This window comes from Phytophthora cinnamomi (assembly GCF_018691715.1).
Source record: "Phytophthora cinnamomi strain GKB4 chromosome Unknown Contig12, whole genome shotgun sequence".
Lineage (NCBI taxonomy): Eukaryota > Oomycota > Peronosporomycetes > Peronosporales > Peronosporaceae > Phytophthora > Phytophthora cinnamomi.
Window position 1 is genome coordinate 738345 of NW_027150945.1, and position 18493 is coordinate 756837.

The following is an 18493-nucleotide window of genomic DNA, read 5'->3' on the forward strand; positions in this document are numbered from 1 at the left end:
ACCATCCGCTCCATTAAAATTACAATTCTAGTCGACAGTACCAAAACAACGGTACAATCAGCAAACAAACACTTCATTTTGCAGCTGGCAGAGACGTCAAGCAGCCACTCACGCCTCCTCAGCGTCACGGGGGGCGCGTGCGTCACCTCGGAGCCCACACCACAACCTTCTCGCTGTCTGTGAAGCCCCCAACCACGAGCCGCATGGGGCGCCCTCCGCCGGCCTCCGAGAGCGACGCGCTGCTGCGGGGACGAGACCAGTGCGTCCTTCATTTTGTGTCAATTGTGTCAATTGTGTCATGCATCGCACCACTAACTCTTCGCAATTGCAATTGCTGCAGTGGGTCCTTCTGCTCCATCTCGCTGTCCAGTGACCCAATCGAGAAGCTCTCCACGTCGCGGCTGGACAGGCAACGCAGCGGTCGCAGACGCGGTCGCCACCGAGCAGGGCTGTTGTCTCTGTGCAGCTGCTTCCGAGCGTTGGTGACAGGCCCGTGCTCCGGTCTAGTTGTTGCCATCGCCGGGCTGCTAGTGCTCGTGGGTGTAGCCTGTTCCACCATCGCCCTGGTGGGCAGCTACAGTGCTGATGAGTATCTGTTCCTCGGGGCCATCGCCTCGGGCGCCTTCACGCTCGTGATCATCGTGTCGTTCCTCACGAGCCCCGCCGTGCGGGCGCACCCGAACCCATTGATCTTTAGCAAGAGCTTGGTGGATTTACTACTGGCCATGATCTACGTGGCGGAGTACTGCGTGACGGAGTTCTCGGCGGACTCGGTCGTGCTGCCCTTCCGCATCGCGGCCATCACGCAGGCGCTACTCATTGCGGGCGAGTTCTGGTTCTTCGCCATCCCGATCGACATGGTGCAGTCCATCACGAACCCGTTCACGTCGTACGCGCACAACTTCCGCGTGTATTGGTTCTACTCGGTGCTCAGTGGGATTGTGTGCGGACTGGTGCTGTGGTTTCTCGGGGACGCGGAGGTGGAGTGCATCGACTCGAACGACATGAGCCCGGATTGCTTGAAGGCGGAGAGTGAAGGTGATCAGAGGTTTATTTGGTTTCACCACAACACGGACATGCCCGGGTTCTTCTGGCACCAGTGGATCTTGTATCACGTGTGCGTCGTGGTGTATCTGCTGTTCGGTCTGGCGTGCATGGCGTACGTTCGTACGCGTCTGCGGCGTGGACTGGAGGAGACGTTTGAAGTGCGACGTCGCGTGCTGTCGAACGGAATGCTGACGTGTGCAGTCTTCATTTCGTGGTCGTTCTTGATGATTTGTCTATTTGCGATGACGAACACCGCGACGATAAAGACCTTGCTGGGGAAACCGCTGTTCAAGGAGCTGATCGACCTCAGTGCGTTCATGCATGCATCCAGAGGCTGTGTCAACATCATCGTGTGGATTGTGGTCAATGCGCCGTATTTTCCTTCAGTTTATTCCGACGATCCAGCAGCTTCTGCGCTCCAGTCTCCGTGTAGAAATGGGTTATCGATGCGCGGGTCGTTTTCTCCTGGTGCTACCAGTTCAGAATGCACCGAAGCAAGCGACAGTAAGCACGATCAACCGCACAAACACGAAGAAAAACTTATGAATCCGCAGCTTAACGTGGCGTTGCGAAAGCAGATGATCCACATGGCAACAAATGGTATCATTGAGTCTATCCAACACCACCATCGCATGCGGCGCGAAAATGGAAACAACCACACGTTCCTGTTGGACTGGCAGCGATCTCCTCAGCGACGAATTAGACAGTTAGTGTCTTCATCCAGTTATGAGGTGGGATCTCAGACGATTCCCCCAAGATCAATGCCGATTCTGCGAGAGATGAGAAGTTCGACCGTTCGAGTTGTGGAGGAGCCGCGTGATAACCCGAGCAATATGCGCTTCACGTTCATGCCCATGGCGTTGACGGAGATGCAGTTTTACGATTTCCAGCCTCGAGTGTTTGCTTCCATTCGTCAGCTGTACGGCGTAAATGACGCTGAGTACATCTTTGCGTTTCGCTCCACCATAAATGAGCGGATCAGTGAAGGTCGTAGTGGTGCGTTCGTCTTCAACACGTGTGACCGCAAGTACCTGGTGAAAAGCACTACCTCGAAAGAAAAGGACGTGCTACTGCGGTTGCTGCCCAGCTACTTGCGCTACCTCAAGTGGAATCCAGGGACACTATTGCCTCGCTTTTTTGGCTTCCACGCTATGAAGATGTATGGCCAGATTTTCTACTTCATCGTGATGGGAAACTTCTTGGGCACAACGGAGGTTATTCATCGCAGGTATGACATCAAGGGATCCTGGGAAGACCGGAATGCTCCCGCGTGTGTTCTAGGCGAGAAGTACCGCTGCTCGAAATGCAACCGGTTCTTCACATTCGGTGGCGCACCAGGGGAGCCTTGTTTTTTGCCGGGTGAAGAGCACTACCCTGATATCACGCTGCGAGACAACGACTTGAAGAAAAGACTGAAGCTGGATACTGAAACAGCGTCGAAGCTTGTGAAGCAGTTAACTCGTGACAGCAATTACCTCGCCAGTGCTGGCATCATGGACTACAGTCTTCTTATTGGCACGCACTACTCGCACTTCACCATCACAACGGAGTACAAGCGAGGGATTTCACGTCGGAAATCAGTGGAGCTCACGGCGTTTTGCGCTGACACACATGAACTGAAGACCGATGCTGAGTTTCTCCCGACTTTGGTCGGAACTCATCGTTCGCCCAGTGAAGATGACGTCTTATCAGAAGGCACGAGGCCTTCTGAATCCTCCGAAGTCTCCTTTGGAGGTCGCTTGTCCGACGTGTCACAAGGCTCAGGCCCAAGCGAGCGTGCGGTATACCCACAGAGCCACGCATATCACGCGCACCAAGTCTCCGGTCCGAGCAAGTACTATTTCGGCCTGGTGGATATTCTGCAGGAGTGGACAATGTCAAAACGGGTAGAGCGTTCCTACAAGGTGCGTGTTCTGCGGAAGTCACGCAAAGGAGTCTCAGCGATACCGCCGAAGCCGTACGCACGGCGCTTCCAGCGCAAAATGCAGCAACTATTCATCACGATGCCGGCACATCCACTCGAGCCTTTCGACGACGACGGGCCCAACGATATTCCTGCACATCAAGTGTAAATATTTTACATGAAGGCAGTATCTGCATCATCCTCATCTGCTAGATAACTGGAAGTATTTGTCGATCAGACAGAGTGTCATCTTCGGTGGGAGGAATGAACGCTATTGAATCCTCCCAAGACGAATGACATCACCAAAAATGCGAAGCGCAATTTTAGTTCCTGCGTGTTGCATGTATTTTTATGAAGAAGGTCTACTTAGCGAGCTTCATTCTGCAATTGTACTAACTGATGCTGCCTCCATTGAATTTGGCTGACAGCAAAGGTAGCGGGTTCTTCTCTCGGAAACGTGCGGATGGAGGTGAGCCAACTAGTGTGAGGAAGCGCAGCTCCGTCAAGATCATCCGACCCTCTCCGCGAGCATCCATACACGTGCAAATACCCCGCGGCAATCGAACAACTGAACGAGACGGAGAATATGGAGCAGAATCTCCCAGCACCCTGCATGGATTGTCTCCTCGGCAACACGGCAGTCCAGACTTGACCGAGATCTCCAAGATCCCGCGTGAATTCTTCGTTGTGGAGACCAACTCGGTTCTGTTACCCCAGAACTACCCGCCGAACCAGTACAAGTCGATCCTCAACGCACAGGGGCAGTGGGAGACCATAGTGTTCCCTGCGTTGACACCAAACAATCGTCAGCAAGTGCTGTATCTCCGCCAAACACTCGACAAAATGCGCGCTACCATGCCACAATTTGAGGAGAAATGTGAACGTGGAGGCCCCGAGACGGAGACCGACACCTCTGTGCTGGCTGAGCGGAGACGACTGATGGTGGAGTACACAGGTCAAGAGACTCAAATCTACTCGTACTGCTTCCACGAGTTGGCACGACAGATCAAGTGTATTTGTAAAGAGCAGAGTGAGCTGCTCTACGAAATTCGTGAGCGGTATGACGGCGCAGTAACGCGCCTGATCAACCAGTTAAAGGTTATGGATGAGAAGAACAACCAGCAGCAAGATCAAATGGCTGATCTGTCCGAGAAGTACGAGCGCGCGCTTGAAGAGAACAAGTTGCTTCAACAAAAAGTAGATGAACTTGGACGACAGATGAAAGCAGGTCCGCCAGTAGCTGCTGCACAGGAAGCGTTCAGGTCGCGAAAGACGAAAGAAAGAAGACAGCGATCGGATGAGGGTGATCTAGCATTTGATGACAATTTCGAGAAGAGTGACGAAGACGACAGTGAAATTGATGACGAGGAAGCTGAATGGAGACGACAACGAGACACGTCGTCGGTAAGCAGACACTCATTGAGTTCGAAGCACGACTCCACCAAAGAACTTCACCTGGCAGCCACGCGGTTGCAGGTCGCATTCCAGAAGTACCAAGCGCGAAAGGAGCAAACTCGAATCACCATTCGCGTAGAAAAACAAGCAGCTGCAATGGACATTCAGCGGTCGTACCGAGGCTTCCGCGACCGCCAGCTAGCACTGCACCGTCGCGCGATCATGCGAACAATTTTGCGTCGGCGTGAAGAGAATGCAGCAGTTGAGTTGATGCAAGCCAACGTCCGCGCGTACTTGCTGAATCGGCGACGCAGTGCCAAACTCAAACTCTCGACACTCAAACTGGATAGTGACAGTGAACTAACACTACCAGCACCCGTGCCCATCGATGACAACACGCTGGCTCCGGTGGTGATCCCTCCTGTTGCAGCTGAAAGCATTGATCATGCAAACAAAGACGCAGAGAGGAACGAGCCTACCGAGGAGAGCAATCCCAATCCAAGACAAACTCTGATCCGGTTGCTGACAACATTCAGGGAGTTGGCGTCTGTTATCTCTCTGTTTCAACGTGGAGAAGCGAGAAGCTTGAAGGATGAGGACGATGGGACTGCTAGTGAAGGTGCTACTGCTGCTGCTGATGACTCTGTATTACCCCCTCGCCCTGCAAGCACCGCGCCATCGGAAATATTTGATGACGAAGATGTCGTACTGTTCCAGCAAACGATGCAAGAGGCTCAAGCTTTGGTAGGCTCGCTTCACGTTGTTTTAGGCACCGTTCCGGAGGAGACGCCGGTAGGAGACGATGAAGAGTTGACACCAGACGACTGCAGTGCAGATTTGAATAGTGAAGACGCTACTCAGATGGATATGTTCGGTGATCTGGACCAGCACACTCAAGACGGAAAGGATGACATAGATACAGCTGAGCAAACAGACATCGAAGCTCGGTCTGACGTGGACACGTTCGTCGATTACGACGACAACTCAATCAGCATTCCGTTTGGAGAACGTGATGCCATGCGATTGCAGAACTATGCAGAGCTGCATCTCGATGACAGTTTGTGGAGCTCTGCGACGTATTATCCGGCCTCCAGAGAGGATATGGCCGAGACGGAGTCTCTGTTGGCTCTTGCACTTGCGTCACGAGAGCAGAGGAAGAGGCTGGTATCACTAAAGCAGTTTATCTCGGACATCTACGACACAATTGTTGGTAAACTGAAGGAGTTGCCCCCACGTCGACTTGCAGACATAATTGTTTCACGCTGCCACCTCACGCTGTCATTCATCGAGTGGCGACAACAGAGATCCCAATTGTTCTCGAGAGCTGTCGCGGCAGACCAACCTGGTGAACAGGCGATGCCGGTCAAATTCAGCATCGATCAGGTCACTCGAGAGCATTTCCGGTGTAGATTGGGGCTGCCGCAGTTGATCGACGCTGCAGTGGCTAGTCTTCATGAAAGCATCAATGACTTCGCGGAGATTGATGCTGATGTGAAGCGCTTTCAAGAGTTCATGGCAAGTGAACGGTCAGAGGAAGAACTCGTGTTCTGCTGCGTGTGCCGCTACCTGTGCGCAAACCGATTATCGACCGACGACAGCCCCGCAGGCACGGCTTCTTCGTCGTATCACCGCCAGCCCATGTTCCATCCCGTCACCATGCGCGAAGTGATCGATGTACCTCATGCCCTCGAGTTGGCAAATCTCTTGTTCAGAGTTGAGGACGAAAACTCCATCATCGAGAGCGACACGCCTTTCACCGAGGTGGAGAATGTCGTGTATCGACAGTATCTGCCGACTAACGGCTATCACCAGTTCGAGGCTATTGTTTCATCCTACTTCGTTGATCCTGACAGCCAAGCAGCGGCCGTCTCGTCAATCAATGAGGCAGACAATGAAGAGCAGCCCGATAGTTATCTACAGGCAAGTAGTTGTCGACGTCCGTCTGGATCTCCTCGCCGCGCCAGTGCGATGGTGAGACCAACAAACTTCAACCAGTTCCATTCCAAGCAGTACAACTCGCAAGCTCCTAGGAGTCCGGTCATTCGTCACCAGCAGCAGAAATCAATGCAGTTATGGTCCCCAACTTCTGCCACAGCAGATGAGCCCAAGTGGGTTTACTTCGAGGAGGTTCTTGCGCTGCTGATCAAATACCGCGGCGAGATGAACCACTTCCACCTCTTCTCCTACTGGGTGCAGGAGCTGTTTGGTCTAGCGGCGTCCAGCCCTGCCGACGATAGTTCGTCTCCAACCATTCGCGGACGAGATAAACCTTCCAGCCAGGTGAGGCTGCTCGACGACACGTCGTTTGTCGAGACCTTGACTCCACTGTCGCTCGGCCCAACTGAACGAGAGCTCAAAAACATCTTCCACAACTCACTGCGTCAGCGCAAGTTGCAAGTGTTCATGCCTCTGCGCGTGTTCACATCAGTTGCATTGCTGCTTTTGCGCAATGGCCTGCTAAGCGTATCGACGTACGCCCCCATGCAGAAGCCTGGAACACGAAACGGAATATCTACTGCAACGCGACAGCGATCGCTGTCTATCCGAGAAGAGAATGAGGACAAAGAGTGGCGATCGCTTGCGCTCAAGTGGAGGACGCAAGAGTCTGCGTTCGAAGCTGCCATCGAGGCCATCTACCACGAGCCATCGCCCGTCTACACGACCTCCTCACAAAGCGACCAGCAAGTCGATTCTGATGGGGACAAGGCACCGATGGAGAAGACCCGAGCTGCCCACGCACTGCAGCTTTTGCAGCTTCGACAAGAACTCTATGACCTGTTCGCCAGTCGATCGGGTCGCGGTCGCGACCTCAAACGGGCCCACGAAATCTACGAGATTCTAGTAAACGAGCGTCTCGCTCGAGTAGGTGGCGACACGCAGATGCTAGACGCTCACCTCGAGTCATCGCCCCTCGGCTCCTGGTCGACCAACTCGTTTCCTTACTTCTAATAAACGATCGATGCAAGTCAAACGTTGTAGACGAACGACCACCGCACGTTCGGATCGGAGGTGCTGAACGGTCTCCGATCTATCCTGGACGAGACGGCGGGAGTGTGGCTCTTGGCAATCCAAGATCGGACTCGCCTCTCGGATATCTCAGGACAATGCGATCGGAGCTGGGGGCGATATCGTTCATGCCCCGCTTTCTACTGCGGGTTGTCGTCGCCACGGCCGTCCTGGCTGTGGGGGTTCGTGGAGATGACGTGAGTGTGGTGAACGTGCCGTCGGGAGTCACGACGGTGATGCTGGACGCCCGTGTGGAGCTCAAGGTGGACACTTTCGTGCTGCCGAACGCGCCGCCAATGTTCGTGGACTTGACGTTGACGGACGGGAACGGCACGCGGATGGATTCGCTGGTGGCGCCACGGACCCTGGTATTCACGCATGCTAGCAATGCTACTGCCAGTCAGAAGCAGAAGCAGAAGTTCTCGCTGTTCGGGAGGGTTCCCGGGCGGTTCTACCTCGACTACACGCTGGGCGGCACCGACGTGGACAAGTACTATCGTCTCAGTGCGGAGCAAGCTGTGGTCTCGATCGCCGCGGGGAGTGAGGAAGGCTGGCAGGGGATCTGGCTGCAGTTGCTGTTCAACCTCTTGATCTTCGCGGGTGGGATGGCCTTCTTCGCTTGGCGCAGGGTGCAGAAACTTGATCTGCCGATATGGAGAGGCCATCAGGAGGCGCTTTTCCAACGCAGCAACTACGATGACATCTCGCCTGATGTGTTTAATGCCAAGTACGGCGAGCTGCAGGGGGCTACGCTGAAAGAGCGGATGAATAAGTTCTGGAACATATCGTGCAGTGGCGACTACGTGAGCTCTACGTGCGGCATCCCGGCGGCTCTTATCATGCATTTCTTTCGGGACTGTGGACACTTGTTTGCCATCCTCAGCTTCTTCAGCCTCGCTGCGATGCTACCGGTGGTGCGTTAAAGTTTTGCAGGTACAGGAAGGAATTTACCGATGCTGATGTGCTGTGGTTGTCTGTGTAGAATTATGTTCCAGGCAGTGCTCGTGGCCAAAAAGGAGGTGATACGTACCAAGCAACAACATTCAGCAACGTACCGCTACACAGCGATTGGTACTGGGCTCACGTGGCTTATTGCTACCTCGTAGCTTTTGCGGTGCTCTACCTAGTGCAGAGGCAGCACGAGGTTGCATCTTCGCTACGCAAACGAGCAAAGCATATTGTGGGAGCGCGAAGTATCTTCATTCAGCATGGATTGCCACTCGACACAAGTCACAGCTCATTGCTTGAGGCGTTGCGAACTGCAATTCCCCCTCAAGGCACAGTTCACGAGATCACAGTGCTGCGGGATCTCAGAGCTGTTCACGAGCTACTCCAGCGACGACGGATTCTTTCGGAGAAGCTGAGCCGGATTCTAGCGTTCGATGAAGCATACGAGAACGGCACGCTGTCTTACAATCTTCTGTGCTGCCCGGGATCGGTTATGGCTCCAGAACCTGTTGAGGTAGCGTGGTGGCATCTGCGCTGCAAGCCTGGCCGATACATCTATCGCCACGAAAAAGTGAGCGATTGCTGCTGCTACTGCTGTACATGCTGCTGCCCAAGACACAGTCCGAGAGCAGTGAAAGTCAAGCGTGGTAGTAGATCGGACAGCCAGTTCGAAACGGTGTATGAAAGCCTGGTGGACGACAACACTGTCGAGGCCTATGACAGGACTGCGGCGCGACGGGTCTTTGCGCTGCGTGAAGAGCTCGATTTCTTCCCTGAAGACGCGCTCGAAGAGTTTGGTAAGCGAAAATGCATGGGCGCCGCCTTCGTGATCTTCGATTCCACTGCGACTCGCAACGCGTTCGTCCGGAATGTCCGTGGTCAGACCTGCATCGGCCGCGTGATCAATACCGCAGAGTCTTTTCAACGTCGAGGCTTTCGCGAGAGACCGTTGGCATCCTTGCGAATGCCTGAACCCACTATGTCAGAGCAGCTCGCTCCTGTTCTGCGCAATGTCATTCTCAAGAGCGCCCCCGAGCCTGACGATGTGATTTGGCAGAGTCTCGCGTATCGACCATACACGTTGCGCAGGACAGTTGCCTTTATGTCGCGACAGATCGCCACATTGGTGCTGCTGCTTTTGTTTTCCACACCCACCGCTGTACTCATGTTCATCAAGCTCGACTCGAACAGCGACGTGTACCGTGGACTCAATCGCCGGAACACCATGCTGCTCACAATGGTGGCATCATATTTGCCGTCACTACTTTTGGTAAGTGAACCTTTGAGGTTGGTTCGATTTGCCTATCTTCTGAGGGTTACTGCTGTGTTTTTGCTCCGTAGATTGTTGTGAATTGGTGTTTGCTGGCGTTCCTGTTTCACTTGACAATGTCCGAGCCATCCTTCAGCCACTCACGCCGTGTCAAAAGCTTCCTCGTCAAAGGCTTCACCTATCTGGTCGTGGTACGTGAAGATTCAATGCTTTGATAGCTATCACCGGTAGCGACTAACATCCAGTAACGCTTCTCGCCTTCTCCCAATTCAAAAGAGTTCTGTCATCTTGCCCAGCATCGGAGTGACAGCAGTGTACCTGGCACTATCGGATATCGAGAAGACGGGTGGTCGCTCGTACATTGAGTCATTCCTGTACAAGGTGTCAGGGACCTTCTTCATCTCGTATGTGTGCCAACGAGCATTCCTTGGATCAATTGTTGACATTACGCGGTGTGCTGATACCGTGGCGTTACAACCGTGGGTCCACTCACGCTCCATTACGTCGCTGGAAGTACTGAAGGCGCTCCGACCAAATGCGTTCTCGTATGGCCACGAATATGCGCTGGTGTTGAGTGTATTCCTTGTCGTCTTGCTGGGGACCGTGATCACTCCTATTATCACACCGTTCGGAGCGCTCTACTTCTACCTGAAATTCGGCACCACCAAGTACAACATGCTGTATGTGCTGCCCTATAGTCCTGGGCGCGGCCACATTTTTGCAACAGCTCTCGAGCTCACCTTTGTGTGCTTGGTGGTGTTCGAGGTGGTCATGTCCTTCGTGTTCCTGCAAGTTGCTGGACAAAAGCACTTTGTGGCGATGCTTGTGCTGCTTGGGGCCACTGGTGCTGTGTACTTCTCTCGGATATCAGGCAAGGACGCGTTGGCACTCGTTCAGCAAGGGTTTGCAGACTTACGAGGTGAAGGTGGAGCGACCGAGTATGAATCGATCTCCGTTCCAAAGCAGCCTGGTTCCAAGCGCTCGATTATCGGCCCAAAGCCCACCGATCTGCAAGACGAGCAATCTCTCATAGCGTCGTACGCGGATCCGTACAAGGCTGCTCTCTCTATTTTCAAGTTGCTGGGCGTCAACCAATTCCATCAGATGACCTCAACGCGTACACAGCTTCGATATGCGTTCATCAAGCTGCGTCGCTGGTCTCAACGCCCGATTCCGGAGCCTGAGCCACAGAAGAGAAGATGGTGGCAGTTTTTGAAGAAGGAAAAGAAGCCTGCCAAGAAGAAACCTTCGGAGGAGAAAGGCATACGTGCTTGGTGGAGAAAACACCGCAAGGATAAACATGCCGAACTGTGAGAGGACACGCAAATCGGGACCTCGCAACTAGGTAGGTAGGAACACAGGATCATTTAAGCGTGAGTGCATTTACAGAGTAATACATTAGCGAGGCCACCACTGGAATTTTGCGATAAATACTACGAGCCCGCATTGCTTGCTTTCCTCTCGAAGGATATCGGGGGAAACATCAGAGCAACGAGAGACTTCTTACGGCCACATGGTGCCGATGATGGAGGCGGCGGCGTTGACAATTAGGCAGCTAATAAAGCTTGCAGGTAGCATGAGGAAGAACGTGTGGACCCACTGCATAATGCACCAATACAGCATTAGACCCCATTCCACGCTGTCGTCGTTCGAGCTACGACAGGCAACGTACATGCTCCTGCTGAAGAATCTGGTCAATTCTCGGCAGCGGGAAGCCGAAGATTTTCTTGGACGCTCCGGCAACTGAAGGAAGAATCGAACATAATCGTCAGTCACAAATTGACTTCGATGCAGCAATACTGGGCAATTTACTTACTTGTAGCAATAGCGTCCTGCTTGCAGAGTGGGCAGCGTCCACTCCGGCCCTCGAGCCATGGATTGATGCATTCCACGTGGAAAAAGTGTTGGCACGGCAGAACCTTAACATCGGCCCCATCCTCGAAGTCGTCCAGACAAATCGGGCATGTCTCTGAATCCGAGTCGATCGAGCTCCGGTACGTCGACTCGTGCTTCACCTTCTCCTCTTCGTGCAGTTTCACCACCTCCTCTTCTTTCTCGAGATAAATATCCTCATCATCAGGCACGCCATCTCCCGTCTCGTGTGGACTTGCAGTCGCTTCAGCAGTGCTGAAAACAGATTCACTCTCAACGTGGACGTGACTTTCAGCATTGGAAACCCTCTCGATCTCCGCTAACGGAATGCGATCAAGCACGAATTGGTCTTCCAGCAGGTGTTCCAGCAGTGTCCGCTGCATATTCCGCTCATACTTGGCGATCGGCAGCTGCTTGGCAGCATGGGTTCGTCGAGTCTTTCCGACCCACTGGAAAATCGCAGACGACAGCAAGCTCAAGCCGCTCGAGAACGCGCAGACAATCGAGATCAGGAAAACGTAGGCAATGACACGCTTCAACAAGCGGTTCGACGTTGAAGCTTGCGGCACTGCAAATCAACAATGAAACATAAAATCACCCGTCAACACTTCCGTCCACCCATATCTACACTGCGACAACCGCAACTCACGCTCTCCATTGGCGTCGATCGTGATGCGCAGTGGGTCCCACGGGACGGCGCGACTCATGGCGTCCAGCAGCCACTCGCCCGACGCGTACGAGACGAAAACCGACGGGATGCGGACGCTGCTCGCCATGTCGTCCTTCATCATGATGATGTGGTACGGCGGCCTGCAGCAGCAACAATAACAATAACAACAATACATATTCCAGTCAGTACACAGCCAATCGCCAGCGTCCACCAGAGAGAGAGAGAGAGAGGGTCCTACTCGTGCCGCAGCTCGTTGTCCATCACCACGACTGCGGCCGCGTGGGCGCGCTGCGCGTGCCACACTTTCTGCACAAAGTTGCAGTCGCCGCGCAGCACCAGCGCCACTTTGCCCGTCAGGTCCTGGCCGCGCAGCGGCTCGCAGGCCGTGAACGGCGACACTGCACACACACACGCAGCCCAAAAGGTCAGCAACTGGGCCTACACAGGTAATACACACCAATAGCTGGCGCCCGTACCTGGCACGACCTCGTAGTTCTGCAGGCCGCCGGTCTCGAGCAGCGTCAGGTTCGTGAACTCGCCGGAGCTGCAGCATATTGACAAGCGTACCCCCCTGAGTACCCGCCATAACTTTTTTTTACATTACCGACAGGATTACGTACACATGCGTCATGCGCCGGCAGCTCGGGCTGGCGAGAGCGCAATGCAAATACGGTAGACACAATAGTAAGAGCCTAGTGAGCGCAACCTTTAAAATTGCAGCCGCCTGTGGAGATAGAGAGAGCGCGCACGTACCTCTCGATCACGAGCGCGCGGGTCGCGGACGCCAGCAGCGCCAGGAGCAGGAGCAACAGCGGCAGCGGCATGGCTCTGGGTGGGAGGCGGCGGAACTCGAATTGGCCGCACGTGACTTGCGCTCACTATGGTGCGTCCGATGACGCCTGCGGTGTTGCCTTTGGACGTAACCAGACGCGCCACAAGCGTAAGCGGCGCGGTGTGGGCCACACCGATGTTTCAAATAGAAGACTCAGTATGGGAATTTGTAGGCAAAGCAGACAGCGTGGTCTACTTTATTAGTGGACCCCTTGCAGCGCCGGGGCCAAGGATTCACGCAGTTTTAACTTGCCAAGTCGTGGCGGAGCGCCATTGGAAGAGAGCGAGAGAGGAGCCATGCGTGTTTGTGTGTATCTATCTACAGTATTTGTCTGTCTGTGTAGCTGGACGGAGGGGGGTTCGCCCCCCGCCAGAAGTGCCGCCGCCTCCTTGAACTCCCGAGAGGCAGGCGACTCCGTTGTGGAGTCGTCGCGCACGATACGCCCGTCCTAAAGCGAACGAATTGCTGGTCCTTCAGGGTTTTTATCTCGTAGCATTGGGTGTAAGAAGTATGTGCGACCAAACATCTATCCTTGCATAGTAAGGAGCAATCTCCAATAAAGAAGAAAGTCAGCATAAAGCTGGCGTTTAGTGCAAGTTGCAACCCCCACAGTCTCCCGAAGTTTTGGGCTTTTTCGCCGTCTCGGGGGTCAGGACGACCGGCTCTGAGGTCTTGCCGACGTCTCGGACCTTGGAGGGTGATAGTGGACGAGTGCGAGTCTCGTGGATGTTGAGCACGAGCTGCTTCACCGCGTCGAACACTTTCGTGGCGCCGTCCCATTCCAGCGCACGAGCGTTGAGTTTCGCCGTGGTCTGGGCGAACAAGAGGTTCTCGGCCTTGCAGAAGGCCTGGACTTGGTCGGGCTGCGCGAACCCTTTGGGTCTGGAAGGTTTTGGAGGCAACGGCAGCTTGTCGACTTTGTTCTCGAGCACCATTGAGGCAGTGAGAGAGTCACCTGCAGTCTCGCGCAACGTGTGGAGCCACTCGCCAAGACGGTCAAAGCTACTGGCGTCACTTACGTCGTAGACGAGCAAGGCGCCGTCGGCACGACGATAGTGAGAACGAGTGATGGCTCGAAAGCGCTCTTGGCCTGCTGTATCCCAGATTCGAGCTTGGATGAGCGTGCTAGGGTTGTTCGGGTCAGGGAACTCGATGCTGCCGAACTCGGCCTCCAACGTCGGTGGGCGTCGATCCTGTAGCCAGGCAGCAGTGTTAGTCTCCAGAGCATCTAATGCCAGGCGCAGGTCGTACCATGTATGCGTCGTCACCATTCGCCGACACGGCCAACAAGCTGCTCTTGCCTACGCCTGCGGTTCCCAGGAGAATAATCTTGTACATGACAGAAGCGGTTTGCCCCGCTCCTAGCTTTCTCGGCGAAGATGACAGTCGTCGCGGAGAAGACGGCGCCGAACCCGGCAATTGCGCGATGGCAGCAGTTAGCTCCTCTCCATCCAATTGCAACGAGTTTCGTAGCTCGTGACGAGTAACAACACCCGCCTCAACATCGACAAACCTCAAGGTAATGGGCCGAGGCGTTGTCTGCAAGCTGAGAGGTGCGCAACAAAGTACTGTCAGGGTTTTGCTGGATATGTAGACAACGTGGGGGCTACGCACCTCTCGATGATTTCCTCGCAAGGCACTTCGACCAGATGAGTTTCGTTGATATGGGTCAAGTACAAACCTGGACGCAGCATCCTGCGGTGTTGATAGGAAGCTCAGTAAGGTGTGCTCAACAGAAAACAATCCGATCCCCACTTACAAGTGCTGTTGTCTAGGTGGTAGGTGCTTGTTGTACTGCTGAGCTGGCCCACCGCCATCAGGCCCCTGTGCTCAGAGTTTGTCAGTATATTTTTCACATCATTAGATCTCCAACTGCCATTACTTGCCTTGGTGAGCTCCAGCAGACGAATATTGTAGATGCCGTTGCCCGTGTCAGGAAATTGGGCGGGGTGGAATCGCAGCCCGATTTTATCGCTGGGAAACTTCACACGGAAAGCGATCCGCCACGGCAAGTCTGCACAAGAAGTGTCAAAACCAGGATCATCATGAAGGACATGGCGACTGAGCACTCACAGTCCGAGTCGTCATCAGTTGAATAGGCCTCGGCGGGTAGCAACGTTGACGCCTGAGGCTGCGGACTCGATGCCATAGTCAAGTGATGAGTTCTCAATGGTGAGGGAGTTCGGCTTTGGCGTAGGCTTTAAGGCTCAGCCGTTACTCGCCTCATTTGTCTCTTTGCGACCTCTAGCACTCAAGGGCACCTTTCGAGAGTCACAGTTAGAACGCACGGGATCTTTCTGCACCAAGACATGGCGGACGAAGTCAACCTGCAAGTGTACATGGAGGGTTTGTCCCGCGTAGACAGAGTTGTGGACGACTCGGGCTACGCATTCACAGCACTCGATGTTATCGTGAGTGTCAAGCTTGCTGGTTCCTTGCAGTACACGTTTGAACTGAAATTTCGACTCGGTATACAGGATAAAGGCCTGATGAACCTGGAGCCGATCAAGAACTACTCGCATTTGCTCTATGTGAACGTATCCAAGAACCAAATTGCCGATGCCTCACCGCTGTCAGAGCTCCAATATCTTGTGTGCGTAGATTTGTCCGATAACGCTCTGACAGCGGCTCCATCACTTCCACATCAATACTTGCAGGTAATACTTTGTCCACCACTGCTGGCATCAAGTACTGTTGCTGACTTCAATTACAGTCGTTAGATATATCTGGAAACCAAATCACCGCGCTGCAAGGACTTGATTCGGGCTCGCTCTCAGTGCTCAAGATCAATGGTATCCTAACGGGTGAATGCGAGAATTCTGACCGGCTTTACGCTAACAACACAACCTTGTGCTGATATTGCAGGCAATGTGTTGAGCAACCTTGTTGGTCTTCAGAGTCTGCCGTCTCTTATCAGTATTGAGGCTTCCCGCAATGCTATCGAAGATCTCAGCAGCCTCGCTAGTGACGCATCTACCAAACTGGAAACTCTGTCTTTGGTACGTCAATTTCCAGTTAATAGGCATAACCAAGAAGCTAAGTTTTGTTTCTCGATCACCAGGACGAAAACAAACTCACCACCTTGAGTGGACTTGAGAATTTGCCAGCATTGAGCACGCTATCACTCCAGCAGAACAATGTACGGTGCATTCAATTCGTTTTGCGCCGGTATTGACTAGCACACTCGTAACAATAACAAAACATTTTGCCCCTTGCAGATTGAGACGCTTGACGATGTCCAGCAGCTCGAACAGCTAACTAAGCTGATGAGTTTGAACTTGATCGGCAACCCTGTGACGCAGGTCGATGACTACCGTTCATCGATCATCTTGCTGGCGCCAACTCTCACGCACCTTGACGGTGAGCCGCTCACGGACGAAGATCGATTAGCCGCAGTCGAGCTCAAGCACCGACGAGAGGCCGAGGCTGCTGAGCAAGCAGAAGGCAACGAGTAGTGGACTGCAGCAGCTTCAGACACCAGAGACTGATAGTGGAAAATGAGTGTTATTATAGACGCTAATTGCCACCTACCCGAGGTCAATGGGAAACTGGCAGCCTACTGTTGGGGCTCCTCCTTAGGGTTGAGCTTGATCAGATCGTCAATCCGCAGAATGGTAATGGCAGCCTCAGTAGCAAAACGCAGGCTCTTGATCTTGCTGATAGCAGGCTCCACGACACCAGCCTCGAGGTTGTTGCGCACGTTACCCTCCAGCAGGTCCAGGCCCGAGAAACGCAGGTCGCTCTGAGCGGCGTCACTCTGCGATGTGTTGTGGTGCGCACGCAGGCGCGCAACAAGCTCCGAGGCATCCTTGGCGGCGTTCACCGCCAGGGTCTTCGGGATGACCAGCAGCGCGTCGGCAAACTCGGCGATGGCCAGCTGCTCTCGGGAGCCCAGCGTCGTAGCGAAGTTCTCGAGGTAGATAGACAGGGCCGCTTCCACGGCACCGCCACCTGCAACAAGCTGGTTGCTCTCGAGCATACGCTTAACTACCATGAACGAGTCGTGCATCGATCGGTCCATCTCGTCAAGCATGTTCTCGTTGGCGCCGCGCAACACCACCGTGGTGGCTTGACGCGTCTTGCAGCCCTTGATGTAGATGAGCTCGCCGTCGCCGACACGCTCCTCGCTAACTTCCTGTGCCTCACCCAGCGTCGAGGGGTCGAACGTCTCCTCGCCCTCCATGTCAGCGAGAGTGAGCACAACCTGTCCGCCCGTGGCCTTGGCAATACGCTGCAGGTCCTCCTTCTTGCAGCGACGCACACCCATGCAGCCGTTCTCCACAAAGTACTTGAGGCACAGGTCATCAATGCCCTTGGTGGTCAGGATGACGTTGGCACCGGCGTCGATCATCTTCTGGATCTTCTCCTTGGTGATGTCGATCTCGCGCTGACGGATGAGCTCCAGTTCGTTGGGGTCGTTCACCACAACCTGCACGCCCATCTGCATGCGATGGCGCTGCAGGTCAAAGTCCAGCAGGGCGATCTTGGCGTTCTTGATGTAGGTGGGCATCTGCTGCGACGCCTTGGTGCAGTTGAGGGCGAAGCCGTCCACGAGCTGCGTCTCCAGGGCGCTCTTTCCGTGCGCCTTCAGCACGTTGATGGAGCTCACCGGGTACTTGGCCTTGATCTTGCCCTTGGCGCCCTCCTGCTCCACCTTGACCGAGGACACGGCGTCCACGACCAGGTTGGCGAAGAAGTCGCTCTCGGGGCCGAGGATCTTGGACGACATGCTGGTCTTGGCGGCGTTCACGAGGCTCTCGCGGCCCAGCGAGTCCACGGGCACGCTCAGGTTCTCCTTAATGTACTTGACGGCCTCGCGCATGGCCAGACGGTACCCAGCGATGATGGTCGTCGGGTGGATCTTGTTCTTCACGAGCTCGTTGGCGCGCTGCAATTGAGACAATAGCCACCAGCGTTAGCAACACTTTGGAACAATAAAATGTGCACTAAATTGCCTGGAGATTGGGCAACGGGGTGGCAGGACGGAAAGTATCTTGGTTGTTTTTTTTTTTACCTTGAGGAGCTCCGCGGCGATGATGACGACGGACGTGGTGCCGTCGCCCACCTCCTGGTCCTGCAGGCCGGCCAGCTCCACCAGCACCTTGCCGGCGGGCTGCTCCACCTCCAGCTGCTTGAGGATCGTGGCGCCGTCGTTGGTGATGGTCACGTCGCCGATGTCGTCCACGAGCATCTTGTCCAGCCCCACGGGGCCCAGCGAGCTCTTGACGATGTTGGCGATGGCCACGGCCGCCGTCACGTTCTGCTCGCGCACGTCCTTGCCCGACGTGCGCGTGCCGTCCACCACGAGGTCCGCCGTCTCCATCGTCTCTCTAAGTGTACCTTACAGTAGCTGCTCGCTTGGCGTCCAAACGATCGTCGAGTGTCTGGGGGGAAAATTGTGTGGATCTCTCTCAAGTCACAATTTCGAGAGGCCTCTGTTCACTGACATGGCATTTCCATAATAGTAAATGATGCATTTCGTATAAATTAATCAATACATTAATTGTGTGACTGCATTGAAAAAAATATTTCCAATTATTAAAACATCTC

The 18493-nt window shown here is 54.3% G+C and overlaps 7 protein-coding genes across 7 annotated transcripts; 4 read left to right on the forward strand and 3 right to left on the reverse strand.

Annotated features, from left to right (window-relative positions):
• Positions 1-203: 203 nt before the first annotated feature.
• Positions 204-3119, forward strand: IUM83_13603 (phosphatidylinositol-4-phosphate-5-kinase (Pi-PIPKD10); the record flags this gene model as incomplete). Its single annotated transcript, XM_067938293.1, has 2 exons — positions 204-259; positions 341-3119. 2 exons carry the CDS (start codon positions 204-206, stop codon positions 3117-3119), a joined length of 2835 nt encoding a protein of 944 aa, XP_067797884.1.
• A 440-nt stretch (positions 3120-3559) lies between these two features.
• On the forward strand, positions 3560-7294 carry IUM83_13604 (IQ motif, EF-hand binding site; the record flags this gene model as incomplete). The annotated part of the gene is made up of 1 exon (XM_067938294.1): positions 3560-7294. One exon carries the CDS (start codon positions 3560-3562, stop codon positions 7292-7294), a length of 3735 nt encoding a protein of 1244 aa, XP_067797879.1.
• Positions 7295-7449: 155 nt separating this feature from the next.
• IUM83_13605 (CSC1 protein 1) lies at positions 7450-10883 on the forward strand (the record flags this gene model as incomplete). Its single annotated transcript, XM_067938295.1, has 5 exons — positions 7450-8265; positions 8334-8370; positions 8458-9569; positions 9641-9760; positions 9846-10883. The coding sequence occupies 5 exons, from the start codon at positions 7450-7452 to the stop codon at positions 10881-10883; spliced, it is 3123 nt and encodes a 1040-aa protein (XP_067797857.1).
• Positions 10884-11072: 189 nt separating this feature from the next.
• On the reverse strand, positions 11073-12935 carry IUM83_13606 (BRCA1-associated protein; the record flags this gene model as incomplete). Its single annotated transcript, XM_067938296.1, has 8 exons — positions 11073-11168; positions 11242-11312; positions 11386-12009; positions 12091-12251; positions 12350-12509; positions 12588-12655; positions 12732-12758; positions 12865-12935. The coding sequence occupies 8 exons, from the start codon at positions 12933-12935 to the stop codon at positions 11073-11075; spliced, it is 1278 nt and encodes a 425-aa protein (XP_067797880.1).
• Positions 12936-13530: 595 nt separating this feature from the next.
• IUM83_13607 (Rab11 family GTPase) lies at positions 13531-15092 on the reverse strand (the record flags this gene model as incomplete). The annotated part of the gene is made up of 6 exons (XM_067938297.1): positions 13531-14136; positions 14195-14489; positions 14558-14638; positions 14703-14767; positions 14830-14957; positions 15017-15092. 6 exons carry the CDS (start codon positions 15090-15092, stop codon positions 13531-13533), a joined length of 1251 nt encoding a protein of 416 aa, XP_067797881.1.
• A 160-nt stretch (positions 15093-15252) lies between these two features.
• Positions 15253-16398, forward strand: IUM83_13608 (Leucine-rich repeat-containing protein 23; the record flags this gene model as incomplete). The annotated part of the gene is made up of 6 exons (XM_067938298.1): positions 15253-15354; positions 15421-15600; positions 15657-15735; positions 15809-15942; positions 16005-16082; positions 16162-16398. The coding sequence occupies 6 exons, from the start codon at positions 15253-15255 to the stop codon at positions 16396-16398; spliced, it is 810 nt and encodes a 269-aa protein (XP_067797885.1).
• Positions 16399-16499: 101 nt separating this feature from the next.
• Positions 16500-18266, reverse strand: IUM83_13609 (T-complex protein 1, alpha subunit; the record flags this gene model as incomplete). Its single annotated transcript, XM_067938299.1, has 2 exons — positions 16500-17831; positions 17958-18266. The coding sequence occupies 2 exons, from the start codon at positions 18264-18266 to the stop codon at positions 16500-16502; spliced, it is 1641 nt and encodes a 546-aa protein (XP_067797859.1).
• Between the last annotated feature and the right edge of the window lie 227 nt (positions 18267-18493).